This window comes from Neodiprion pinetum, chromosome 2 (genome assembly GCF_021155775.2).
Source record: "Neodiprion pinetum isolate iyNeoPine1 chromosome 2, iyNeoPine1.2, whole genome shotgun sequence".
Taxonomy (NCBI): domain Eukaryota; kingdom Metazoa; phylum Arthropoda; class Insecta; order Hymenoptera; family Diprionidae; genus Neodiprion; species Neodiprion pinetum.
Genome location: NC_060233.1, coordinates 8055737 through 8080800, shown reverse-complemented (window position 1 = coordinate 8080800; position 25064 = coordinate 8055737). Strand labels below are relative to the sequence as shown.

Below are 25064 nucleotides of genomic sequence, written 5' to 3'. Positions count from 1 at the left end.
CACGGTCTCTCAATAATTGTTTTATTCTACGAAGCTCGCCTGATGTCGAGTAAATGAATTGTATGATCTTGCATCAACTCCTGTATATTTATGCCAGAGTTAGCGCCGAGCCCAGCAAGAGGAATATGTGTACAGGTCAACCCCCACTTATTGAGTAAGTGTTCAATGGACCAGTCAGCACTACGCTCTTGATATGTGCACAAGAATCTTGCGTTTGAGTTTCTCTCTAATAGAAAGGCGACAGTTACAACGATGTCTTCGAAGACAGTTGGTTCGTAAAAGCAATCTGATCCCAGGATCAAGTCTAGAGGACCGATTGAAAATAATCCAGACAAGAAGAGGCCCCAAGTTACTCCAACTACTTTGACTTGCGACAAAACACCGTTCAGCTCACAACTACGCTTTATGTGCTGCAAACTCTTCGGTAGACTTGCAGAATCGCTGAGTGTTACCAGAGCGCCACACTTGCTCGCCACTATTCCAGGAAGCGCTGTACCAGAACCAAGCTCCAACACTCTCTTCCCAACCAAATCTCCACGGTGTTCCCACAAAAACCACGCCAGAACCGGAGCTGACGGCCAAGTGTAGAAGCTGTAGCTTGCCTGCAGGAGCTAAATTTTAAGAAAAAAATACAAGTTGTTTGTGAAATTTTTGATCAGATCGACATTGTATTATCTTAATTTTAAGATACTAATTGTAAGTTAATTTAACAGAAGGTACGAATCATATTGTTTTGTTTCTACTAGGTTTACGTATGACTGTAGTTGAGAAGTATCTGTTACAAGAGAAGTTTTGCGAGAGAGAAAAATTCTGCTTTAGTAACAACATGAGTATCTGAACAATTTTAATTTTAAGACAAACGTAAACCAAAAAAAACGTACAATTACATAAAATAATGATTGAAGTCAGACTGTGCTGATTAACGTTGAACTCTAAAATATTTCAGTTGTCTTGCCGGAAAAAAGTTTCTGATTAGTTTCTATGTGACTGTCATCGTCTCTCGTTGATCACGTATTAAACAAAAAAAAAAAAAAAGTTTCCTGTTGGGTAAATCTTTGTTCAGAATATGACCTCCTAGTAGAATTGAGGTTATGTTCATGTTATGGATGTTTAGCCGTTGCTGACTAACGACGGACGTATGTAGATGGTAAATAGATAATTCGAAATATGATACGCTTTGAAAATACGACAGTGAATGTGAAAAAAGGATTGTTGGGGTGAAAATGTGAAATTTTTGATGAGCTCACCAAAACGCGTAATACCGGTAGCAGTTTGTTGGAACATAAAATGGGCGATTTACCGAGATGGTAAATGATGAAAGTCGTATTGCTCACCTCGGGTATGTAAATCTCAAGTGATTCGTCGTCCTGATCAAGTTCCAGGTTCCGTCGAGATGTGAAAAAGAATTTTTTCACTTGCTCGGAGGCGACCCCATCGGACATTGGGCCTTGCGCGGAAGGACTTGAGTGAAACCAAAAACTTTCTTCTAATCCCGGCATAACTATCGATGTAATGAGGTGTATTAAATATTCTTTGTATTTATCATAATTACTTAATCACACGACGATCTTCTGCTTGGAAATATTTCAACACCGCGATCAGTTATGTTCTGATAAAAAATTAGCTTTTATGTTGTTGCTCGTATTGTTCGTGGTTTCGTCATGCGCAAATCTGAGTTTAAAAAAGGGTTCTTGATTAAAAATGGAGGAGGTTGGCGCAGAGAAATGTCTGTCAAGGAGACGTTCCGTCACCGTTAAACCATTTCGTGCTAAGGACGAGCGTGTCGCGACTTTGAAGAAGGTACAGTTCACCCGAAATCAACATCAACAATCAATTGTCACATCTCCAATTCCCCTAATTTCGCAACGTGCCTCGGGTCAATCGGGCTAATCTTACTTTTCACTTTTTATTATAGCTTATTTCTTATCGTAAACAAATATTGGTGTGTATACTCGGCTCTTGACTAACCCTTGTTTATTTTCAGGTCGCCTCTATACTGCAGAAGTCGGAAACTGATCGGACTCACGAGGAAAAGGACATTTTACTATCCTGTGGAGATGTCGTCAAAGAGGTTAACCTCAGGTATGTATACATACCTGCATGGCCATCTTGTAATACGACAATTATCTCGTATTTTGACAATCATCTACCGAATTCCCGTCGAGTGTCATCTTCCTTTACATCAGTTTTAGCGTAGTTTGATTCTCGCTTGTTTCATACGCACAATTCTTATTCACTTAATTCAAATCTGTGACGAAAAACACAAAGCATATCTTTTCAGGGACCATGGAATATTATCAGTACCAAGCTACTCGTATCATGTATTGAAATTATTCTTTTCTACCTTGACAACAATGAAAATTTTTTTCTTGCAATTCAATGACAACAAAACATCCTGTTCTAGATTCCTTATGACTATTGTGCAGCCTGGAATAAAGTTCTTAAATATCGAGAATATTGACGTGGCTGCTACTTTTTTGATGTTACTTAATTGTATGAAAGCTTATAGCATGCTGAATTTATACTAAAACAGGCAAGAAAAGAGGGACAGAGTAAAGGCGAGATTAGAAGAAGTGGAAGATGCTCCAGAAATATTGGAAGAAAAATGTATGCGGCTTGCAGCAGCACTTAGTCGAGCTACCTCGCTTGCGGTTTACACAGGAGCTGGCATCAGCACGGCTGCCTCCATTCCAGATTACAGAGGAACCAATGGTGTTTGGACAAGATTACAACAAGGAAAAGACATTGGGTAAGTTGAATGAAATTTATGAAAAAGCACAGTGCACGGAATTTCATGATTTTGCTCTGATTTATTCATGTAAATGAAAAAGTTGTTTACTTTATACATTATTTTTTCTTTTAAATTATAATAAATGAGCATTTTCCATGGAAACGTGTAGTTGAAATGAGAACATAGTCATTTCCATGTTGTTTTACAAACTTCGAAGTTATTTAGACTATCATTAAGACATTTTTAACTCAGAAGTAAATCATTTATTTCTATACAGAAATCATGATCTCAGTCAGGCGGAACCCACCATAACGCATATGGCTCTTTATGCTCTCTACAAGGCACGAGTATTGAAACATATCGTATCCCAAAACTGTGATGGATTGCATTTGCGGAGTGGTATTCCTCGCACGCTATTATCAGAGGTTCACGGAGACATGTATATTGAGGTTTGTAGAACGTGTAAGCCAAACCGAGAGTACTGGAGGCTTTTCGACGTAACTGAAAAAACTGCGAGGTATTCTCATGGGACAGGTAGAACATGCCACAAGTGTAATTCTATCTTACAAGATTCAATAGTGCATTTTGGCGAGCGGGGTAACTTGTCGTGGCCTATAAATTGGAACGGAGCAAGCAGAGCAGCGAAACAAGCCGATATTATTTTATGTTTGGGCTCGAGTTTGAAGGTCCTGAAGAAGTACCCATGGCTTTGGCAGATGGACAGACCAGTGAACAAGCGACCTGCCTTGTATATTGTCAATCTTCAATGGACGCCCAAGGACGAAAATGCGGTCTTGAAAATAAATGGAAGGTGTGACGAAGTAATGAAGAGAGTAATGACCCACTTGGGGCTCGAAATAGCACAGTATAACAGAGCCAAAGACCCAATCTTTCACCACGCTATAAGACTTCAAGCGATCGAACAATCGACAACGTCACAGCCATGCCTCGAGGAACCTGCATCCTTAGTCGAAAGCGATTCGAAAAACTGTATTGACGTTAATCAAAAATCGGTAAAAGAGGAAGACGGAGACGATGAAACTATGCCAAAAACTGAAGAAGACTGCAATTCACAAATCACTACATCAGAGCCGATGACGGCTTATCCCGCCCCATACTTCACAGCCCTACCATTTCTTTCCATGGGCTTGCCTTTCCCTCCTATGTACATGTATCCACATTTAACGCCGTTTTTTTACTACCCATTTATTCAAGTACCGCCACTCATGATCGAATCACCAAAACCAAAACCTGCCTGTTCGTTTTGTATGGAAAACGAGGGGTCCTTAACTTGCCTATTTTATCCACGAGACGGGGACGATCCTGTCTCTACGGACCTCTCAGCGACTGATAATACAGAGTCTGAAATTGATTCCAATCCAGAACCAATTCAGGAAAACGAATCTTTAGTATTAGACCCCACAACGCCGATAATACAATCGGCTAAAAACCCCGGCTGGTTTGGCAAGGGATATCGCAAAGGTATGAGAAAAAAACGGTAGCATCTGCTGTTGCCATATAAAAAGTGTACGTGTCGTGCGAGTATGGATATTGTTCCTGTGTTACGTCGACTTGATATATGCTGTGAAAGAAAAATTAATAAATTAAAAAGTATGACGCAAGAATTATTAAATTACACATTACGACAAGCAAAGAACAAAGGGTTGAGTAATAAAACGATGTAATATTTCGATTCAGTTGCACCCACATAACGTTTTACGTTCACCCAGGTCAAAATAGTGTTATTCAACGAGGAAACCCATGAGAAAAACCAAAATATTCTTATTCATTTCTTGCTGCAATATTTCTATCTTAAAAAATAGGACTGAAATTAGCTACGTAAACATAATGAAACATCAGGGAAAAAATCATTATTGCACAATTTCAGAATAACTTTCAAGGAGTCGGCTTTTCAAAATAAGAGTATGTTTTGTTTATCATGGTTTACTAAATTTCAAACATTCCTAAAGGTGCAAAGAAACGATTTTTCCCGAACATGCATCATTACAGTAACGTTCCTAACTTCATCCTCATCTTAAAAATGCTAATTCAGGTGTGATGATTAAATTATAAAATTAAAAATTTTTTTTCGTACTTTTTTTTCTTTACAATCATAACGCCACTGGCACTATCAGAGTGAATTCTGCTTCCAATTATAATACTTGCTACGTTAGATAAGTTTGTAGATATGTTAGTTGAACGATAATGATGAAATAGTTATTCTTATCCACTACCATAGTCCATAACATGTACTCAATAACCACTAATGAGCCTTTTTAGGTTCGATAAATATTTTCTGGCTTAGCATTTTAGCATTCTGCAATGTCTGTTCAATGGCTACCTCAGTTTAAAGATTCACATCTTCCTTTGTTTCTTCATATATAGTGAATTAAGCAATAAAGGTAAATTTGAGAAGTGTTCAATTGCTCCTGTGCGTGTTGAATAAAATTCACACTATCTACGGATGATAAATGTTTAATCAATAGCTTCCTACATATGATATATTAATTGAATCAGTGTGGTGAATTCACATACTCAATAACTGTTTATGATTAAAATTGAACAAACCTATAACCGACTGGTACGCCATAGCTCGTTTTTTTATTTCCGTGTTGCATTTGTATAGTATAACTTCTTGCATTATGCTTTTCTGTTAAAGTGACTATATATTACTATTATTGTAACTATTATTGTGACTCTAGCTTTAGCGTTATTTTATACTTATAAGTATTATCATTTATTATTTATTCAGACTAGCTCTGTTTCAAGAGTTTAAAAATATTAAAAAGTGGAAGAGAGAGAAGAGAAAAGATATTATTGTGAAGCAATAATCCGACTGTGAAATTAAACACACTCCTTGGGAATTATTATGCAATTATTCGAGCTGTTCCAATAACATAATACCAACTGATTAGAATCAATCCAATTGACAATTGGAACGTTCGAATCACGTTACTATATGGAATCATATTACAATCTCGTACGACATTTTCTTACTTCCTGTTTTTTTTTTTTCCCCAATTTAATCATTTTTATTCTTTTTTTTCTCAACCTAGAGCTTGACGTTTTACCATTCTTTTTTATTATCGCTTGTTCCGTACGTTGTGGTTACAGGAAACGCTGTCGGCAACCAGTTTGTAATATTGAATCTTTGGTATCAATAAAACCTGCTTATAACGTGCGTTTGTCCTCTGTAATGCTTTGTCATTTCTAACAATAAAGTCCTGCAAATCACAGCAGTGACCTACATTCTAGAATAATCTGTATACAAGGAGGATTAAGTTGTCTAGCTATAGATGCAACGATTTCCTGCCGACATTCTTGGACCCTATTTCGGAGTTAAAAAGTACTTTTTTTCCATCAATTTTTTTTCTTGGCAGACATCACAGAGGAAAGTAAAACGTGTTCAGAATCATTCAAATTGATTACCTGCAACTTATGTACGTATCGCTCGACCGATTCTCATCTGAATATGGTGTTTTAGAAAAAGAAACTGGTTTTTCGATTAAATGTTATTGGGACGATGCCAAAGGTGGAATGGAGAACTAGTAATATAATCTAAAATTCAACTAACGAACGACGCGAACGATGCCATGGCCAGTATAAATCCTGCTGCTATTTAATACACCCTATTGCACAGAATGCCATAAAAGGCCAATGACCTTTTAAGAAACCACTTATGCATGGCATAACTAAAAAATAAAAAAAAAAAATGTAAGTCGAAGGAAACTACCCGTTACATTTCGCGTAAAATGCCACTGTGCGGCATCCGCGATTCAACTGTCATTCTTCTTGATCTTGGAGGGGAAAGAATAGTATATTATTTCTCAAGGGAATAAAGTCGAAGATTATTCCCGCGAGTGGGTTAACTATGATCAAATTCTCTAAGTACTAATTTTTTCTCATAGATGAGGGAAAAAAAGAAAGAGGGAATAATATGCCACTTTCGTCCCGCTTTTCACGTAAAAGTGAACATCATATGTTTGAGTCGAGAATAAATAATGATAGATCATCTTCACCGCAGTTTGACCTATGAAAAATGCAGTTACAACGTAACTTGCGAGAGAAAATAATACGTCGTCCAGCAATCCCAGGTTCAGTAATTTCAGAGAGTTATTCGTGAAGTTATGGTATTTTCGAACGAAGCCTGCCCGCGCGTATTGTGAGCTATTGAAATAACTTACAGTGAACTCACTGCAGCATCAATAAAACAGTGGAGGAAGAATAGGACGATAGATTCGTATAGGAGGAAGCAAAGAAGAAGTTTTATGCGGTATAAAGAAGAAGCGGGGAGCGACGGGATCGATTGGTCGGCTCATATACGCAGCCCAGCCAAGAAGAGGGCAATTCGTTCCAGGCTCTTTGTCACTTGACGTCAGATCCACAACCTTTACGATAACAGCTGTAATCCGAAGTTTTGGAACGGTTCGGCGCATACGTACGATGCCGATCCGCGAGTCGCGGACTAGACTGGCAGCCCCGAGGAGCAATCGATATCGTAACGGGGGGTGGAGGTGGAGGGGCGACGACGCCGTCGGCGTCGACGTCGACGACACTCGTGCTAAGAGCCGCACCGTCCTGGCGCTACACGCGTCGGCCGAGTGCCGGGGCCGTATACCAGGAGCTGCTGAAAGTATAGTACCAGAGACTAATCGTAAAGAGGATATTGTAAAATCCGTCGGGAAGAGACCAGGTTGGGTCTCTCGCGACAGCTACTGCGGTTGTGCAGGCGTAAGTTCGTTAATCGGGATCGGCCTACGGTCTGCCTATACTCCAGGTGTAAACACAGACGATATAGCGACGCTGCACTCCGTACACCGATGTGATTATACCTATGTATAATCTATAATCGACGCGGTCGGAGGAAATAAGAAGCCGAAAGTAAACTCTCTCAAGACCTAAAAGTTAAAATCGGAACGTCTCGAGTGCGGGAGAGGCGCGTCAAGTACGTCTGGTGGAAGTCTGCCGAACGGACGGACGACTCGAATCGCTCGAGACGACGCCTCGCGTCCTGAAACGGCGACGATACGCCCGCCGACTGCAGGCAGCAGGCCGAAGGGCCAGATGACCCTAGCGGTATCGGCTGAGAGGAGCAGTACTCTTCGGGACGGACTTATAAATAGTGGTGAGTCCAGAGCGTAGTTGACTGACTGACAATGAGTCGTGCAGGAAGCGAGCGTGCGGATGGATGGATGGATGCGAGGGTGGAAGAGAGGGATGCCGAGAAGACCAACACGGCTGGAAAACTCGCGGGTCTGTTGCCATGGCGACCCCCCTGCGATCACCCTGCTTCAACACCGGTTCTCTGCAATCCTCTACTTGACTCTATAGCCTGCGTACCACTACCAACACTCTCTCGCGCCGCGGGTCGCTGCTACCTATACCCATCGTTTCGCAGTAGGGAAACCCGTTCCGAGGATTTCGTATACCCGGAACGGGAGGTGCCGTTTCGACACTAATTACGCCAACGCCTCCGCGTCGTTGCACTACTTCTTCAACTCTCTAGACTATGGATGGAAGAGCGTATAAACGTCAAACTGCACCGATCATCCCGCGTAGTCTGACAAATCACCGAAATTCATGAACTACGTTTGTGTCGTTGTTTATTTGTACCGACGATTAATCCTTCGAGCATTTGTAATGTGCATATGCACGTATATAATTTTCCGTCGTAAAATTCGGTTCTTTGCGATGAAAAAACGCAGATTTTACTTTACTTGGCGGAAAATATATTCATAAAAATTCTATCCATGTCTTATATCCGAAAAGGGTAATTAAAAAATCACTGTTACATTTCCATGGAGACTTAGTATAGAGGAGACATGCGTTACGGTGTAACGATGTACTCGAGAAGAGCCTATGGAAACCGTACAGGATTGTCGATTGAAATTGAAATTTCTTCAGATATATGGCGGAATTTTTGGTCTCGGTATAACTGGACACCCTGTGCATCGCTCAGAGTATACGACGAACGTATTCGGTCGCTGATGTGTTGGAAGCACAGCACGCGCGGGCTGACGGATTTTTGAAAGAATCGGAGTCGAGGCATGAAAAGAAACAAATCTCGGTTCCCTCTCGTCTGAGAGAGTGAGAGTAGTAGCGTAGCATTTGCAACCCGATATTCGAACGAAACCATTGAAATGCGTATGCCCATAAACCATTTATACTCTCAAAACTGAGAAACGTCGCCTAATCCGTTCCGTGGTGCCGCATGTTTTTCCTTTTGCTCTCCGCGTCTATACTCTCTCCTTTTCTTTTTCGTTTTCTCGTTCTCGTTCTCTCCTCCCCTTTGTATTTACTGAAATGTGCACGCATTCAATTTCTACCCAACTGCATTATACACGCTCCTACTTTGTTCACACAACATACGGATATTGTTGCGTGCACGCGTTTTCTGAAAATCGTCTATTGCAAGATGTAGGTACGCGGAACGGGGGAAAATCTCTTGAACCCGTCCTCCGCGTTCCAAAGATCGTTTCAGAACGGATATATACGGCATACAGACGACGTGCAATTGCAGCTTTAACCTCGCCTTGTTGTTTTTATTCCACTGCAGTTTGCTGTGCCCGCTGTACTTTCTCCTCAACCGTACAACTACAGTATACGTATGTATTCATTTTACGATTCGGTGCAGCGATTGGCACGGCAAACTGTACCGCTGTAGTTATTATACCGCGTACAAAAGTAACCTCCCGTCATTTCTTTTACATTAATTGTCCATTACCCTGACCAGTCGTGCCAGTTTCTACGCCAATGGGGCGCGGGCGCGCGTTTCAGAATCGCTCTATTTTTATTTTACTCCATTGTTTCCTTCCTTTCTGACCTTTTTCTACTTCTTTTTTACGAAATTCTTAACGATCATGGAACGAAGGTAAACCCGCATGACTCGATATTGCCCAGTGCGTTCTAGTTTCGTTTCTGCCACCCTGCGGGACTTTCGCTTTATCAATGTCATCCCCTCATTCTATAGGTAGCTGCTCGCTGCACGCTCGACTTATGACCTATCAGTCCGCCTTAAGCCCGTATCGTAGACCCCGCTAGTCTAGCCGACAATTAATTCCACGCGAACGAACGTGTGAGAAAAAATTCACTCGCCGGTGAAATTTTGCTCTGGTATCCCGTCGCAATTAGCTATGCTCGTTTGACGTCGTGTTGAAGTTAGTAAAGTTATCGGAACCATTCGCGCTGAGGAAAACCGTTATCTCGCAATTTTCTAATTGTTTGAAATTCAGTAAACCGTAATAAAACGAAATATGTCAATATTGTGCAATTCTAGTTTCTTCAAAATCATTGTAAAAATTGAATGAGAAAATAGTGATTTTTTCTTAATATTTCTTTACGATAACGTTACTAACTTCAATCTCATCATGTTACTTCAAGCATCAACGTGTTGTAACAATTTCATAGCTCGCTTGGAAATGAATTGGAAATTAACGATCTTTAACTGACAAAACCCGCCTGTCCAACTTTAGTGAATATGAATGTCTAATTGCAAATTTGAATTTGTTAACGTAGAACGGTATTCGCAGCCCCTTCTCGATTTCACAATAGAATGACGACAACGCATATTATAGTACCACATATGCATGTGTGTGTGCGTGCGTGTGATATCATTTCAACGCGTTCTTGGGTAATTGATGTTAATTAGTTCTATTGTGTTTTACCCGCCGTTACGCATATATGCTGTACATCTTATTTGGTTTAATACGGTTGAGAATTGGTTATTTCGAGTCCTGCAGACTTCTAAGTGTCTAAATGCCCGCATTCTGTTTTACGACTTTAACACACACACACACACACACGCGCGCAAATTATACATCGTGCATGTTTTATTCGTCAAACAGGTACGGTCATCGCCGATGGAAAACTGTACCAGCATAACAATTGATGAAATGAACATAAAACTACGAGGAACGTCATCACGTCTGTTACGCATATAAACGCGTGTATAAAATGCGCGGCAGCTAGCGCGTCATGGGTGAAATTTTGGAAAGTAATTTCCATGTACATAGTTCACACTTAGTCAGTTTTCCCCACATTTCAGGATTCAGACCCACTATCTAATCTCTCCCTTATTTGCCGCGCTATCTTCCCAGTACATACAAATCGTCAATCGTAGGTATGTCCGTTTCACGTCAGTAACTTCAGTCTACCGCAGTTGCTCGAGGCGAGAGTTAGAGAGACGCAAACGGGTAAACGGAGAGGTCTTCGATTCGATACCGAGGTAAGTCAACGGTGAAAATTGGCATTCGTATAAGGGCGGTTTGAAAAAAAGAACGGATAAGAATTACAACATGGGGGGGGGGGGGGAATCACAGCTAATCTCATCGTCTATCTATATCATTATCCTCGTCATTTCTTTCGGCAAAGTTCGGCCGTCTTCGCCGCCGGCAGTGCGCGCCATCTATATACATCATACTCTATGGCGTCCGCGAGGCTCGAAGAGGGGGGGGCGAATAGGAATAATGGACTCGCCCAGACGGCTGCCGGCACTCTGGCGGCTCTGCCTGGCACTAGCCTGTCAACGGGCGTCCGTCCGCGGATGAATGTTTTATAAAGAGATTGCGGGGAAGTTTCGGTCGCGGCTGGTCGTATGTAATCGGAACGTAGCAAGCGGCTCGGCGAGATGACCGAGTGACTCGGGCGCGAGTGAGGTGAATTTCGTACAACGAGGGGTGTGAGAGAGGGAGTGCGAGAGATAGATAGAGAGCGAGAGGGGAAGAGGAAGAGGAAGCTGCGGTTAATCGAACTCGCCGAGAGTTTTCTTCGTGCTTTTCACCCGTCGCATCGCCTGCTGCCGATTTTACGCGACACGCGCACGCAATTCGCAGCGCACAGTACGTAACCTGGAAAAACTCTTATATTGTTCTTAGTTCCGATGAACATGCGGTTGTAAACTGGCACGGCGATGACGCGCCGCGCAACTACGATCACCCGTTATTGTTATACCAAGTTGTTTAAACAGTTTTTTAACGCCTCCGCGTGTCACAGGCTCAGGTGATATTAGCATGGTGTTTATCAATTGTGAAAACCTCATCAACCACCGACTGGATTCGAGGTGACTGATATTTACCCACCCAGGAACGACACAACGCGCCATGAGACGCATCAGCGGTAAGCAAGACTTGATTCTAACTATCGGCTATCACGAGGTACATACACGCATACCTGTATTTTACCTTGAAAAACACTCGGGTCGGAGAGTCGCGGCGATTGTCGTTTATTGCATTATCCTGCAAAGTAACAGTAAAGTCCGATTATTGTCGGTGTGTTCTCGTTTCCTTCATCGACTGGACAAAAAGCGACGGTTTGGTAAAACACCGGTACTTGTAGAAAACGGGTTCTATTCCATCTGTTTCACTCCCTATTGGTGGAAATTTCATTCGCTCTTTTTTTTTCCCCACCAAGTGTACCAAAAGAACGTTTTTCAGATGCTTCTTTGTGTTAAACACCAATTTTTTTTTTCATCTTCTCTCATCGTAGGGTATATCCTCCCTCGAACCTTACGGAATCCTGTCGCGTTTTTCTTCATTCATTCATTCGTTCGTTCGTTCGTTCTTCATTTCGTTAAGAATCTTCTTGTCGATTCGAGACTACGGTACGTATACAGTACCTACGTACAAAGGACGACGTGGTATTGCACGTAGAAAAAGTATAAGACTGATAAAAGAGAGGAAAAAAAAAACACTGCCGGCCAGCCGTACGTGCGGCAACAACGATGCTCGTGGAGGCGGAAGAAGAAGAAGCCACGCGCGTCGGGTTCAGTCGAGAGTCATAAATTCATTGGACTTTATAACTCGTCGCTGTTAACAAACTGCCGAAGAAAAAGAGACCAAGGGAAAAAGGAAAGGGAAATAAAAAAAAAAAAACGCGAGTTTTTTCCTTCAAAACATGCGACCTCTGATTATCTCTATCGGTATGCGATACGTGCGTTACACGCGTTAAGTTGTTACGTCTTACAATTTAATTGTTTTCAACGAGTAATACCGAAGTCCGTTCATTTGTAAACAGGATCCATCTGCATTGTTGATTTGATCATGTCTGTAAGAATTCCGGGAAATTCTATTCAATTTCCTTCTACCGAGAAGGCTTATCAGCCCAGAATATGCAGAATGCTACCTTTTTTTCGGCTAACGATGAGCAAAGAATTTTTACCACCGAGATAATCAGCTGCAGGTATATTTTACCCTGTATTGAGAACAGAACTGAATTCCTCGACGTATTGTTTCTGGTATTCAGGTACTAACGCGACATTGACGTTAGCGTAACTAAAAATTGGGAAAAAATCGTTACATTTCGCTATTACAGAATGTTGGGAAATAAATAATTTCCCCAAACATGATGCATCGTTACCGTAGAAAAATTAGTGAAACTTAAAACTCGTAGACAGCATAGCTCTGTGCGCTCTTTTATTTGTTGTTTTATAAGTCCAGCAAACTGAGTAGCGCCTTTTCAATTAATCTTCTCAACTTGAACCTATTATCCGTGATTATTCCGCTACCGGAGCCATCGTATATAACGACTGATGGCATCAGTCATCCGTGTATTGTTGTAACGATCAGAGCCGATGAGCATTCAGTGTTCTCCTTTTGAATCCATCTGTTATATACCCAGCGCTTTACTTATCGCAGTACTACAAAAATCTATCAAACATTGGTAGATTTTTCCCCATTATTATTTTCCTGTTCTTCCACTCTTGACCATCGCGACTTCTTCCCCGTCAATGATAACGACGATGATGATGATTATGACGACGACGATGATGATGGGGGTCCTGAATTCTCGGTCAGCTGAGTTTCATTTAAAATAAGTTTAATTGCTACGTTTAACATAAATCAGTGCAGCTGCTCTCCTCCTGCTGCTGCTGCTGGTAACATCGTCGACGAGGACGAGGACGACGAGGGGTCGAGCGGTTTTTAAAATTGCTTTCACGTTTTCTGCCCTGCGCGCGTATTAAAGTGCCCGGGCGCCGCAAGAAACTCGGTAGGAATAAAAATGAACGAGAAGAGGATAGACGGCAAAAAAACACATTTCAAAAAAATAGAAGAAGGAAGATTGTACCTACTTATATCATATTACCATCATCGTCAATGTGCTTATAATGCTCTGGGTGAAGTTGAGGCGTTTTTAGTTTTTATTTATTAATCAAATTACTTTCTTTTTTTTTTAATTTTGTCCCTGGAATTTCGCGCCGCCCTAAACTTGTATAACTTCGACTTGAAATCCAAAGGAGGGGTCTCCTTCTCGAGGAAACCCTTGAACTAAAGATTACGTTGTAAACAGGATAAGATAATCGGTACGGAAGCGCGACGGGGTGGAAAAAAGTCACGGAAGACAAAAAAGGAAGGAAAATAAAAAAAAAAACGAAGAAAAAAAGGGGAACAAAAGAAAAGGAAGATAATGAAAAAAAGGGAGGTGGAGCAATAGTCATGCGGCACCCTAGCGAAGCCACGGTATTGAGTTTCATATCGTGAAAAGAATAAGAAAAAATATAGCTATAACTAATGTTAGAGCTGCGTAATGCACTGAAACACTGCACAGCTTTACTAACGATCAGAAACAATGCAGCAGCAGAGAGAGAGAGAGAGAGAGCGAGGATGAGGTGCGGGAATCCCTTTCCTCGTCGATCAAAATGCGCACTCAACTTTGCTATGCTGATGTTTACACTATATAACGTTTTTTACACATACATATACGAACGTGTTTCCGTCCGTCAGTCAAACGTGAAACGGTGTTCTCACTGTTTATGCCTGATGCTGATGCCGATGCACGGGTCAAAGTTCTCTATCGTTTATAATCGAAGTCAAGGACAATTCAAGGTGCAAACAACCGGAAAAAAGAGAGCGGCTGAAGACGACATGTGATCGTCGATCGTGATAAATAAGAGAGAAACTATCCAAAGAGCCTCTTTTTGCATCCCAAAAACGTGTGTAGTTGCCAGTCTGTGAGGGTTTGTTTTTTTTTTTTTTTTTTAAACAAAATCGTTAATTTGGTAGTATGTAGTAATTTTTACTCCAGTGTTTCTAAAATTATACATGTAATAATAATAGAATACATGTTTTGTAGAAATCACGAGTTTTTAGAGTCGCTGATTACGAATATGAAATCTGACGTTGAAAATTAAGTACGGTAAATCAAATCATCGAACCCATAAATCCCGTGCATAGAGTTTTTTCACCGTATTTGATCAAATTTGAAATATTCGTCCGTAATATTGGATCCGCCGTCTTGAATTTTCAAAATCTGATTTCAGATTCGTAATCAGCGACCCCAAAAACCACAGAACGCGATATCTTGTTATAAAAGTTGACCTAGCACAATAACGTGTGACTCAAAGGGTTAAAATGAAGCAGGGAATTTCTTATAAATCTTGCGTGTTCTATCGTTGGTTCACCGGATTCATTAGAAAGATGCGTCCGGTTGTGTTCGTTGCTGCAGTTTTTGCCTTCGATGACACCCACGCACGTACAATAATAGTAAATATGACAGACGAGAAATCAGGACCCTGACATGCTTCCTTTTTTTTTTTTTTTTTTTTTCTTTACTTCGTCTTCTTCATCTAGCTCGGGTTCTAGTTCTATAGGTTCTAGTTCTATAGGTTTTGTTGCTGTTTATACACGTAATACGCGTTCCCACATCTACTACAACATGTATTTCATATATCGTACGTCTTACTCCTTCGATCACGTGCCTGCATTTTCTGTAACAACACGTTTTTTACGCCGCTTACAACACGAATGTACGTTGTACGGAATGTACGTGTGTTATACATATATCATGTACGTATACATATTATACAGAGTTCACGAGGATAGCAGCCGGTATGTTATAAGCAGCGTGCTATCGAAAATCTCGACGCGTTGCGCGCTCTCTTTCTGCTGAATAAACGTTAGTCGAAACAGAACGGAAGCCCTGTTGCTGCCTCTTTCTTTTATCACATTTTCTTTCTTTATTTCCTTCTTTCCTTATAAGTCAGAGTAGATTTATAACCGCGTGTGCGGATAAAATGAGTGAATAAATAATGGTAGAAATAAGCAAAAATAAAGCGTGTAACGGGAGAGAAACGCGATTAACTTCTGAAAACGGACGACGATAGCAAAAATTTGACATTATTTATCTTCTTCTTTGTGACAATTTTTAAATACCGTTGAGGTATTATTCCGTTTTCCGATCATTAGAATACTCAGTCATGTTCTCTAAATTCTGGATAAATCGTACAAGTATTAAAGAAAAACATGAGAAACATTACTTCATAAATTTCTGTACAATTAATAGTGGACAATGAATTTTTTATATACATACACACAAATTTTTTTAGCTTTTTAAACAACTTCCATCTATTTACAAACATACAGAAGAAGAAGAAGAAGATAAAAATGAATGTTAATAAATAAAAGACGTGTTTTTCTGCATCAATACAATAACTTGTCGTGAACGTTGTTTACTACGATAAAAAATAAATGTACAAATTAAAAAAAAAAAATAAATAAATAAATAAATAATAATGCCACGAGCGAAGCGGGCACTTTAATTTTTTATTTCCTACGTTTTTTCGTTCTTCGTTATTTACTGCAGCTTGTATGTATGTACATGTACAATTGGTACGGTGCAGGCTGTGCTTTCGGTTATTGTTTACACGCGAGAATACGTCGCCCCTGAACGAAATGAACGAAACGAAACGAAACGACAATATGGTAACGCATTGCTGGACCGGCACGCACGCTTTGGTATCTCGGATTGCTCTCTCTCTCTCTCTTTTTCTCTTTTTCTTTCTCTCTCTTTCTTTCCCCTTTTCGCTGCTCTTTCTCAGTCGCTCTCTCTCTCTCTCTCTCTTATGCATATACAAGAGCAGCAGCCGGCATCCAGCATCCGAAATACGTCGGCGACAAAAAATGACGCGCCGGAGTTCGTTCTTTCTTTTTCTCCTTATCTTTCTCTTTCTCTTCCGTTTCCTAGCCTCGCAGTAAGTTTGTGTGTCTCTTCTTCCTTCCCCGATTTATTTTTGTTACTCTCCGCATCTCCGTAACCCAATTTCGAGGCATCCTGTAGGCGGCGGCTACTCTTCATTCATTAACTATAACCAGTCTCTCTTTCTCTATCTCGTTCTCCTCTCTTCTCATCTCTACGAGACACTGCATCGATGCAGAGACAGGCTGCGGATTGAGCAACGAGAACAGATTGTGCATTATTTACGATTTGTGCCGTTAACAAACGCACGCCATGTTTTATACGCATAGTTATCGTGAATTAGTTACAAATGAAGTTAGAGACTTCGTGAAACTTGAATCTGTGATTCGTTCCGGTTATTCATGCCTTACGTTCGGCAATCGTTTATTTGGGGCGGGGTTGAAATACCGAAATCGCATAGTTCCGAAAGCGTCAAATTCAGAATTTCTTGACGACGAAACTTATTCTATCGAATTTTTATCTTTCGGAACCCTGCTCAATCGCAATTTGCCGTCGGCTTTACGAGCAGTCGAAATTTTCACGTTTCTCCAAAGTTTGATTTTCTTTACTTCAAGTTTCGCCACCAAACAACTCGGTATTATTAGACGCTTTCCGAACTTCGATGCCGCCTAATCGTCTATTATTCGTTACTTAATTTTTTTTTATTCAAATTTCAGCCCGTCCACCAATTCTCTCACAAACTATATAAATTATCCTACCGTCGCGTACTCATTATTCATGCACACACGCATCCGTAATCTTTCGAGTAAATTTCTTTCTCACCGTTACACGTACGGTTTGTAAAGTAAAAGAAATGTAGTTGAAACGGTCTAATTTTACGAAATTGATACGCGGGGAAATTATTGCAACACGTAACGCGATATTGCAGTGAATTGCAGGTGTAGGTAATATCTACCTGACCCTATTCGAATACTTATAAGGCATTACTTGTTTCAACGAAGCTCGTTGAATTATATATATATAAGAAATTCATTGAGTTTCCGGAAGTGTCGCCTGCTCGCCTCCCTGTTTGCTTGCTTGTTTGCCGTTGCCGCACGCGGTATAAACGTCCTCCTCCTCCTCCTCCTCCACCTCCTCGTCGTCGTCGTCGTTTCATGAATAAGTGAAAAGCCGGCGGTGTATAAGGTGAAGAACGAAAGAGGGGTGCTGTTGAACTTTATTGCGGGGAGGCGCAAAGACTGGGACGGAGGTGTTTTCCTCCTCTCCTCATCTACTCGCTGTGCAGAGTTCCTTGTCTGTTATATCACGTAGTTCAAGTAATTCGCCAATCTCTTTTGCTTTCCGGCACCTGTAGATCATATCGCCGGCCTTTACACCTCTATCGTTGCATTTTAATCTTACTCCTCGCACCCAACGGACCAAAGTTTTATTTTGTTTCTTTCTCTCGACAAATTTGGCCGGATCTTTTATATATTATACGTTATACTTGTACGACTATTAATAATAACGAAGAAATTGTTTTTGTCTACGTGTCCGATTTGCAATAGGGTAATATTAGATAGGATAATTTGGTATTATTATATCTTTGTCAACCTGTTGCAAGGCGTTTTTTCAATTGGCCAATTCCTCTCGGCTATGCTTGTAGGTATATTATATTGTCACGTCATCGTATGTTTTATTATTCTATTTTGTTCATCACGCGGTTTAAATACGGATGATTACCCCTCGTTCGTCGTGTCTTCTCCGTAATGTCGTACGGTAATCTTATAACGAAGATGAATCTGTTGAATTGTTTTTACATGTAACGAGACGGGGTTGAAGTTGCGAAATTGACAAGTTTCGAAAGCGCCTAATTCGGAATTATTTGGTGGCAAAATTTCAAGTAAATATCACGCAAAGCTCAATATTCCGAAAAATAAAAATACACTCACACAACGTAGTTTACTCAACAAGTGGGTGTGAAAACATCAGATAAACCGAAAATTGGAATTACCGGAATTTCGATCGTAGAAATATTAAATATCCAAAACATAGAAGGATCAAAGTGGTGAAATTTCACCAAGCCAGAAATTCATGGAACTGAAAATCTTCGATCGTTGGGAATTTCGGTACGTAGGATTTTTAAATTTTCTCATCTTCGCACATTCGGCATTTTGTCCTTTCGGAACTTTGAGCATCGGGTTTCGGGCAATTCGAAACTTTGATATTACGGCAAAGTTTGATATCTTTACTTTTAAGTCTCAAATTAATTTGTATGAGTGTGAAAATATATTCACGTTGTGCGTATAGTAATATGGATATTATATGGTGAATTCTGAGATAATTGGCATCCTTCATGCTTCGTCGGCAATCCGTATCCACCCTCTAATTCCCCCTCTCTCTTCTCAACGTAATGGCCGCGAGGGTGTCGCCGTTTTGCCACGTACGAAATGAGGGGGAGAGACTTAACAGTCGGTCTTGAGGTTTTTTTTTTTTTTTAATTTAAAAAATTTTTTTTTCCTGCTCCTTCTCTCACGTTTTTTCCTTTTTCTTTCGTCGTCGCGTTTAGTTGTTTTAGTTTTTGTACGTTTTTTTTTCCCCGTTCTTTTTCCGTTTCGTCACCTTTAACCAATTTTTATTTTTCATCAACGTCGTTTGTTTTGTCGCTGATCACGTATAATACACGCGCATAAGTTTATAACTTGCATCACGCGTGCAGATATAGGCGTACGTGTGAAATCTACAATTTTTACATATACCTGTCTGTATTACAATTACTTAATTATTGCTCAACTAATAAACACTGATTGCTCATCGTTATTTCGATCGGCCGATAATGATATGTGAAATGCGTATACATATTTTACACCGCAAACTCCATTGATTTGATATACGTGAGATTTATCTAGAGACAAATCAGTGGAATAGTCAGTAAAGAATTATTGTATCGTGGTTTTTTTTTTATATTATTTTTAATTTTGAAGTTGAAAATTTTTTTTTCTCTAAAATCTATTTAGTATTTCATGAAAATAACGATGTCCTCCTTTTTCGGTGCACTTTGGAGTTTCGATTTTTCCATTTTGTTATATTATATTATAAATGTATATATATATATATTTATATAATTACGCGTCCCAACTGCGTAGTAGAAATATACAGAGGATTGCATATATATATATATCTGTAATAATAACGACCTGGTAAAATTTACATATACACATATATGTATATATGCAATCTTGAAAGTAAAATTTAACGGTATTATTGGTTTGTTTATTTTGTATAAAAAGCGCAGGTTAAATATTACAGGTGTTTGAAATAAATTTTGTCAACTCTAACGAGGCAATTATTTGAAATATCATTTGCTGCCATACGGATATCGAAGAAATTCTTTTTGCATCATACCAAAAGAATGCGCTGTCTGTTTAATATTACATCGAATGATTCGCTAGAGCTTTCTCATTCAAATTTTTATGTATTTAAAAAAAAAAAATATATATATATATATACATATACATATGTATGTATGCATGTATGTATGTATATATGCTTAATAATGGTAGGGCACTTCGTTACACAAATCTCAAGGAATGTATTATACAAATATGCAGTGTAGTCTTAGGTACACACGAGAAAATGAGAATGAAAGGCTAAAAGCTCTTACTGGCGGCAGGTTATGCCTGCGATCGCATATCCATCCATCCACGGAGCGTCCAAATATTCGTTTCGTATTGAGTCGGCGTCTCAGATTTTCCGATATTTATATGCGGAATTCCTTACGTTCAAATCTTGTGAGAGATTAGATTTTTCAAGTTTACGTCGAAAGTGTCTGTTAGAAGTGTGGTCAAAGATTCGCGAAGACTTTGTAGTTCAAACATTTGCGAAAATATTGAATTTTATCTTTACCGGGGAAAATTCGAACACCCAAATGACGAGATCAATCCTAAATCTAATATACATATAATAGTGTAACAAAGATGCAGCAGCTTTTTGCGACAACGCCTGGACAGAGTTTATTCTCCGGATATGATAGAATTTGAAATTTTTGTTCGCCATATCGGATCCGCCGTATTGAATTTTTTAAATCCGATTCTAGATTCGTAATCAGCGACCACGTTTAGAGAGGTAACTTTTTCGGAAATGAATTACTCCCGTCAATTTTGACGATTATTTTCAATCAATTTATTTCTAACAATAACAATTTACATTATATCGCAATAATTACTCTCGAGTATTGAAAATTTATCAGTTCACTGGTCAGAAATAGCAGAAAACTGCAAAGAAATATGTTACAAAAAAATTGATGTAAAATGGGTGGTAAGGATACTTAGCATTATAATTTAAAAGGATAAAGGTACAGGCAGCGAAGAAGAGCGAAGTGGTGCATCGGAGAATGCACCCTAGGACTCTAATGCAGCGGAAGAAGTGAGATGATAGAGAGAGAGAGAGAGAAAATAACCGAGACGGACAGGACAGAGACTGCAACGCTCTCTCTTTTCTTCTTCTTTTTTTTCCTTTCTCTTCTTCTCTTCTCGTCTCTTCTCTTCTCTTCTCTTCTTTTTTTCCAACTTTTTTCCACTTCTCGCTGGCATGCACGGGTGACGGTTGAGAGGGTCACCTGCCTGCAGTAGCCTTCAGCCTTGAGATCTCTTATGAATCCTGAAAACCAAACGAAACCTTGACAAGGAGACGACGATGCGAGGTTGTGGCGATCAAGCCGAGCCCAGGTAGCTTACTGCAGGTAGATGCTCGTTCATCCTAATCCCGTCCAGGGGTTGTAAATAACGCATCACTTTTTTTCAACGAATTAACCGTTATTTCTCAATATTTAACGTAAAGTATTGTACACACATTAGCCGTTGAATTTTTATTTGAAATTAGATAATAATTCCCATTTAACGTTGAATTTTAATTTTTCAATGGAATTTAATTCCATTTCAGAATGATATGTCGATATTTAACGCATTACATTTCTCATTACAAATTTTACAAGCCGCCTTTCGCTGCTGTGAGTTACAGGTTTTTGATTATCTTTAAGCGATACGAAACAACGCTTCGACGTTCATCAGTTAACTTTTCTTCGCAATTTCAGTATCTTCTTCTTTTTTTTTTCCATTATCTTTACACGCGAATATGGTAACTCTGTGAATACTCAACGTTCGATTATCTCGTAATATGAAATTGGTAAAAAGTATCGTTTCTTGGCCAACCAATCGACCTCCTTGAAACTCGATCTACTGTGCTAGAAACAACCAAAGTGAAGCGATCTGTACGAACTTTATTGACTGAAACTCGACAATGAAAATTACTGTGCGCAGTGACTTACTTGCCTTACTTTCTGTAAAAAGTACGTGAATTTCCTTCTTCACCTCCTCCTCCTTCTTATGACTCGCGTGTCACGATCCAGTTTCAAGTTTACTTTTAATGTCTACAAGGTTTGATCGCCGGATTCTCTTATACTTGTGTATCGGGTTTTTAGCACCTTGTGAACACGTACGTACCTAAATTATTTTTTGTAATTGTCCCAACTCCGTAACAGTACCCTGAATCTTTGGCAATTTTTTTTTATCGAACTGCTCAACTATTTATAAATATTTGAAGTGATTTTGTAAAGCACCCTTTTTTAGATTCTCAAAAACTGTATTTTCGAATCCAAACGTTTCAGGACCCGGCCGATTTCTTTATAATTTTTTTTTTTTCAACACCTTCAATTTTTCTGGTCATCTAAAACATTGCTCGAAAGGACTAAAAATTGCCGACAAATGGTGAAAACGTATATTTTTTGTTCCTAGAACATTTCGAAACCGGTTTCATTGTGGTGCGATTTTTGTCTATTTTATCGGCACGACAAAAATTTTTTTTTATCAACTTCGTAATAAAACCGGTATAGATAAATTCCAAGTGAGAAACAAAAGATTTGTTTTGCGAATTTTTTGATAGTTTAAACAATGTTTGAGTTGGTCAAAAAAAAAAAAAAAAAAATCGGTCCCTCACGGGCCGAGTCTTGAAATGTTTGAAATGGAAAATACAGTTGTTGAAAATTTTTCGAGCACTTTGAATATTTACGAACAACCGAGCCGTCGAATTAAAAATTTGAAAAAATTCACGGTATCGTTTCAGAGTTGGGAGAATTGCAGAAAATTTTTTTAAACAAAATCAAAAACCGCGAAAGCCAGACGTTGGTCACATCCGTTACACGTTCAAGGTGGTTGATATCTCTACACGTATGTAATCAGGCGTGTGCTTCAGTTTTGCGCCTTTGCGTCGTCGTCGTTCTCGTTCTCGTTTCCTCTCCTATAATTCGTTCACCTAGATGACGTGGGTCTGCTGCAGGTTGTGCAATTTCGAATACACGCATGCACCTACACATTGTATCGTGGCAAACGTTGATACACTCCGTGAAGGTAGCTTACACAACTATTATTATACTGTACCACAGCACATGTTCGTACACGTACGGACGTGTACGAACGCAATGATAGTCGTGTTGTAGGCCAAGACGCAAACGGCGATACCATACCTTATATGCCTCGTCCTGTTACTGCTGATCGTGATGCTGATGTTGTTGCTACTGCTCACTTCCACGGTCCACCTCTTGTTCTTTATATAGGTGTAATAACTATCCACCTATGGGGCATTCCACGTCGATTCGACCAGGGTCCGATTTCACACCCTCTTGGATTTGGTTTGCGGTTTATTATTATTATTATTATTGTTGTTGTTGTTGTTATTATTATCTTGTTCCAATTTCCAATAATCATTCCGATTTTGTTTCTCTCAGACCTTTAGTCCCCTCGCCGGCGCCCCCGTAGCTCTTTGAACAATGATATTTTGACAACGATTGCGACATTTTTGATAATTATTGAAAGATATTATACGAATTGTGTGGCCCAAAACCGAAAGTATTTCAACCGTATTTGAAGTTGGCATGCGAAACGGGATTTTTTTTTATTCATTTTTTAACTAATTCGATGACTAGTTTGATGTATCGTACCCCTGATACAATCACAGTCTGTAAATTTTAATCGAAATTCATAATTTTAAAGTTAAAATGACTAAAAAAAAAAATTATCTCGAATTTTGAATTTTGTTTGGAATTTCAATTAATATCTGTAAGCTTGTTGTCGTTGTACTAGGAAAGGCGAATTTGTCTTTCAAAAAAAAAAAAATAATAAAAACATAACGACTCAAAACAATGTATCAATTAGTCGAAAGAGTATTGAAAAATTGCCGTTTTGCCTACCCGCATCAATTTTGTATCGTATACTTTTGGTTTTGGTCACAGAATTTACGCAAGTTTTTTCATAATTTTCAAAGTTTCAACAATCATTGTCAAAATATAATCATTCAAGGAGTTCTGGGGGCGCCGGGGAGGGTTGGAAAAATTTGAAAAAAAAAAATTGAAATACTATTTAGAGTTGGAACAACAATGTAAAAAATCGTGGATCAAATCTAAGAGGGTGAGGGTCAGACCCTAGTCAAATTGACGTGGAATGTCCTCTTCTGTATACTATCTCCCTGAGTGGTTACTGTAGTAAAACTCTCGTCGCGTAACTGCAACCCAGAAATTCTTTTCGAAAGTCAGAACGATCGTATAATATCGGACAAGACGATGAGGTGTGCTGGATAGTAACTGTAACCTACTACACACTCACCGTGCATTACACACTTCTCTGCTTCTTCTCGATTTTGGCCTAAAACGCGCTTCTCTTCATCCACGAAACTTCATGAAGCAACATTCAACCCTTTTTCAACCTATTTTTTTCTTCATTGAGGATTATTCAAAAGGTATGAGACTTGCTTGGTTCATTCCAATTTAGGGCTGCACTGTTTTTCGCTCAAAATTATCTTATATATATAATCTAAATACGCGCGAGGTTGGAATTGGTTACTTATCGTTAACGTAACGTTGATAAAACGATTAGGCTCAAGCTAGTCACGTATGAGTATCGGAAATACCGAAACGTCATTGATTCGAATGGTTTTTCCGTGAAAATCATCTAATTCAGGATCGTGATGACACGTATCAACAGTTTTGTGACACTTTAAAACGATTCTGAAGGAATTGAGTGTGCGCGAATACGAGCATGCTTCGCTTTCTATCTGTTTTTCCGTTTACTGCATTTTTTAAAATCCCCAGGGTAGGAAATTAAACAAATTTTAAGTTGTATGAAAGTCAAGTCGTCTCTTCCGTAATTGAAAGAAACAAAATTCTTTTTAATATAATCCCGAACGAATAATGTCTGTCTCAGCAAATTTCTATTATCTCTCTTTCTCTCTTCATATTTTAGTCACTTGTTGTAACTGCGATTCTCATATGGAAAGTCGCGTTGTACATAACAACATTCCAACCGGTATACCTATGTAGAGTTTTAAAAAAGAACTGCGGAAATATCAGATATGGACACTATTTTTCTATTCGATTATCATTTCGTTCGTTACACAT

The 25064-nt window shown here is 39.4% G+C and overlaps 3 protein-coding genes across 8 annotated transcripts in view; 2 read left to right on the top strand and 1 right to left on the bottom strand.

Annotated features, from left to right (window-relative positions):
* Positions 1-26: 26 nt before the first annotated feature.
* Positions 27-1792, bottom strand: LOC124212337 (histone-arginine methyltransferase METTL23). Of its 2 annotated transcripts, none has more exons than XM_046612238.2 (2): positions 1248-1792; positions 27-611 (listed from the first exon to the last, which is right to left on the bottom strand). In XM_046612238.2, the coding sequence occupies exons 1-2, from the start codon at positions 1497-1499 to the stop codon at positions 27-29; spliced, it is 837 nt and encodes a 278-aa protein (XP_046468194.1). In that variant the 5' UTR covers positions 1500-1792. The 2 variants fall into 2 exon arrangements, with proteins under 2 accessions (XP_046468194.1, XP_046468195.1); XM_046612239.2 differs by having other exon boundaries at positions 1335-1781.
* Positions 1576-5912, top strand: Sirt7 (sirtuin 7). The gene is made up of 4 exons (XM_046612235.2): positions 1576-1800; positions 1985-2082; positions 2534-2749; positions 3009-5912. The coding sequence occupies exons 1-4, from the start codon at positions 1702-1704 to the stop codon at positions 4231-4233; spliced, it is 1638 nt and encodes a 545-aa protein (XP_046468191.1). The 5' UTR covers positions 1576-1701; the 3' UTR covers positions 4234-5912.
* Positions 5913-7780: 1868 nt separating this feature from the next.
* Positions 7781-25064, top strand: part of ckn (CRK like proto-oncogene, adaptor protein) — a 53232-nt gene continuing 35948 nt past the window's right edge. Inside the window, exons 1-2 of one of the 5 annotated variants that reach the window (XM_046612233.2) lie at positions 10876-10955; positions 11723-11845. In XM_046612233.2, the coding sequence (XP_046468189.1) occupies positions 11830-11845 (16 nt within the window). In that variant the 5' untranslated portion in view covers positions 10876-10955; positions 11723-11829. Of the gene's footprint in view, positions 7857-10843; positions 10956-11219; positions 11846-25064 lie in introns of those variants that run through there. The other 4 variants (XM_046612230.2, XM_046612228.2, XM_046612234.2 and 1 more) reach the window with 4 other exon arrangements.

Coding starts and splice junctions, on each gene's coding strand:
- LOC124212337 (XM_046612238.2), bottom strand. CDS start 1,499: ATGCCGGGATTAGAAGAAAGTTTTTGGTTTCACTCAAGTCCTTCCGCG. Junction 612..1,247: donor TACCGGTATTACGCGTTTTG/GTGAGCTCATCA, acceptor CTTAAAATTTAG/CTCCTGCAGGCAAGCTACAG.
- Sirt7 (XM_046612235.2), top strand. CDS start 1,702: ATGGAGGAGGTTGGCGCAGAGAAATGTCTGTCAAGGAGACGTTCCGTC. Junction 1,801..1,984: donor GTGTCGCGACTTTGAAGAAG/GTACAGTTCACC, acceptor GTTTATTTTCAG/GTCGCCTCTATACTGCAGAA. Junction 2,750..3,008: donor CAACAAGGAAAAGACATTGG/GTAAGTTGAATG, acceptor ATTTCTATACAG/AAATCATGATCTCAGTCAGG.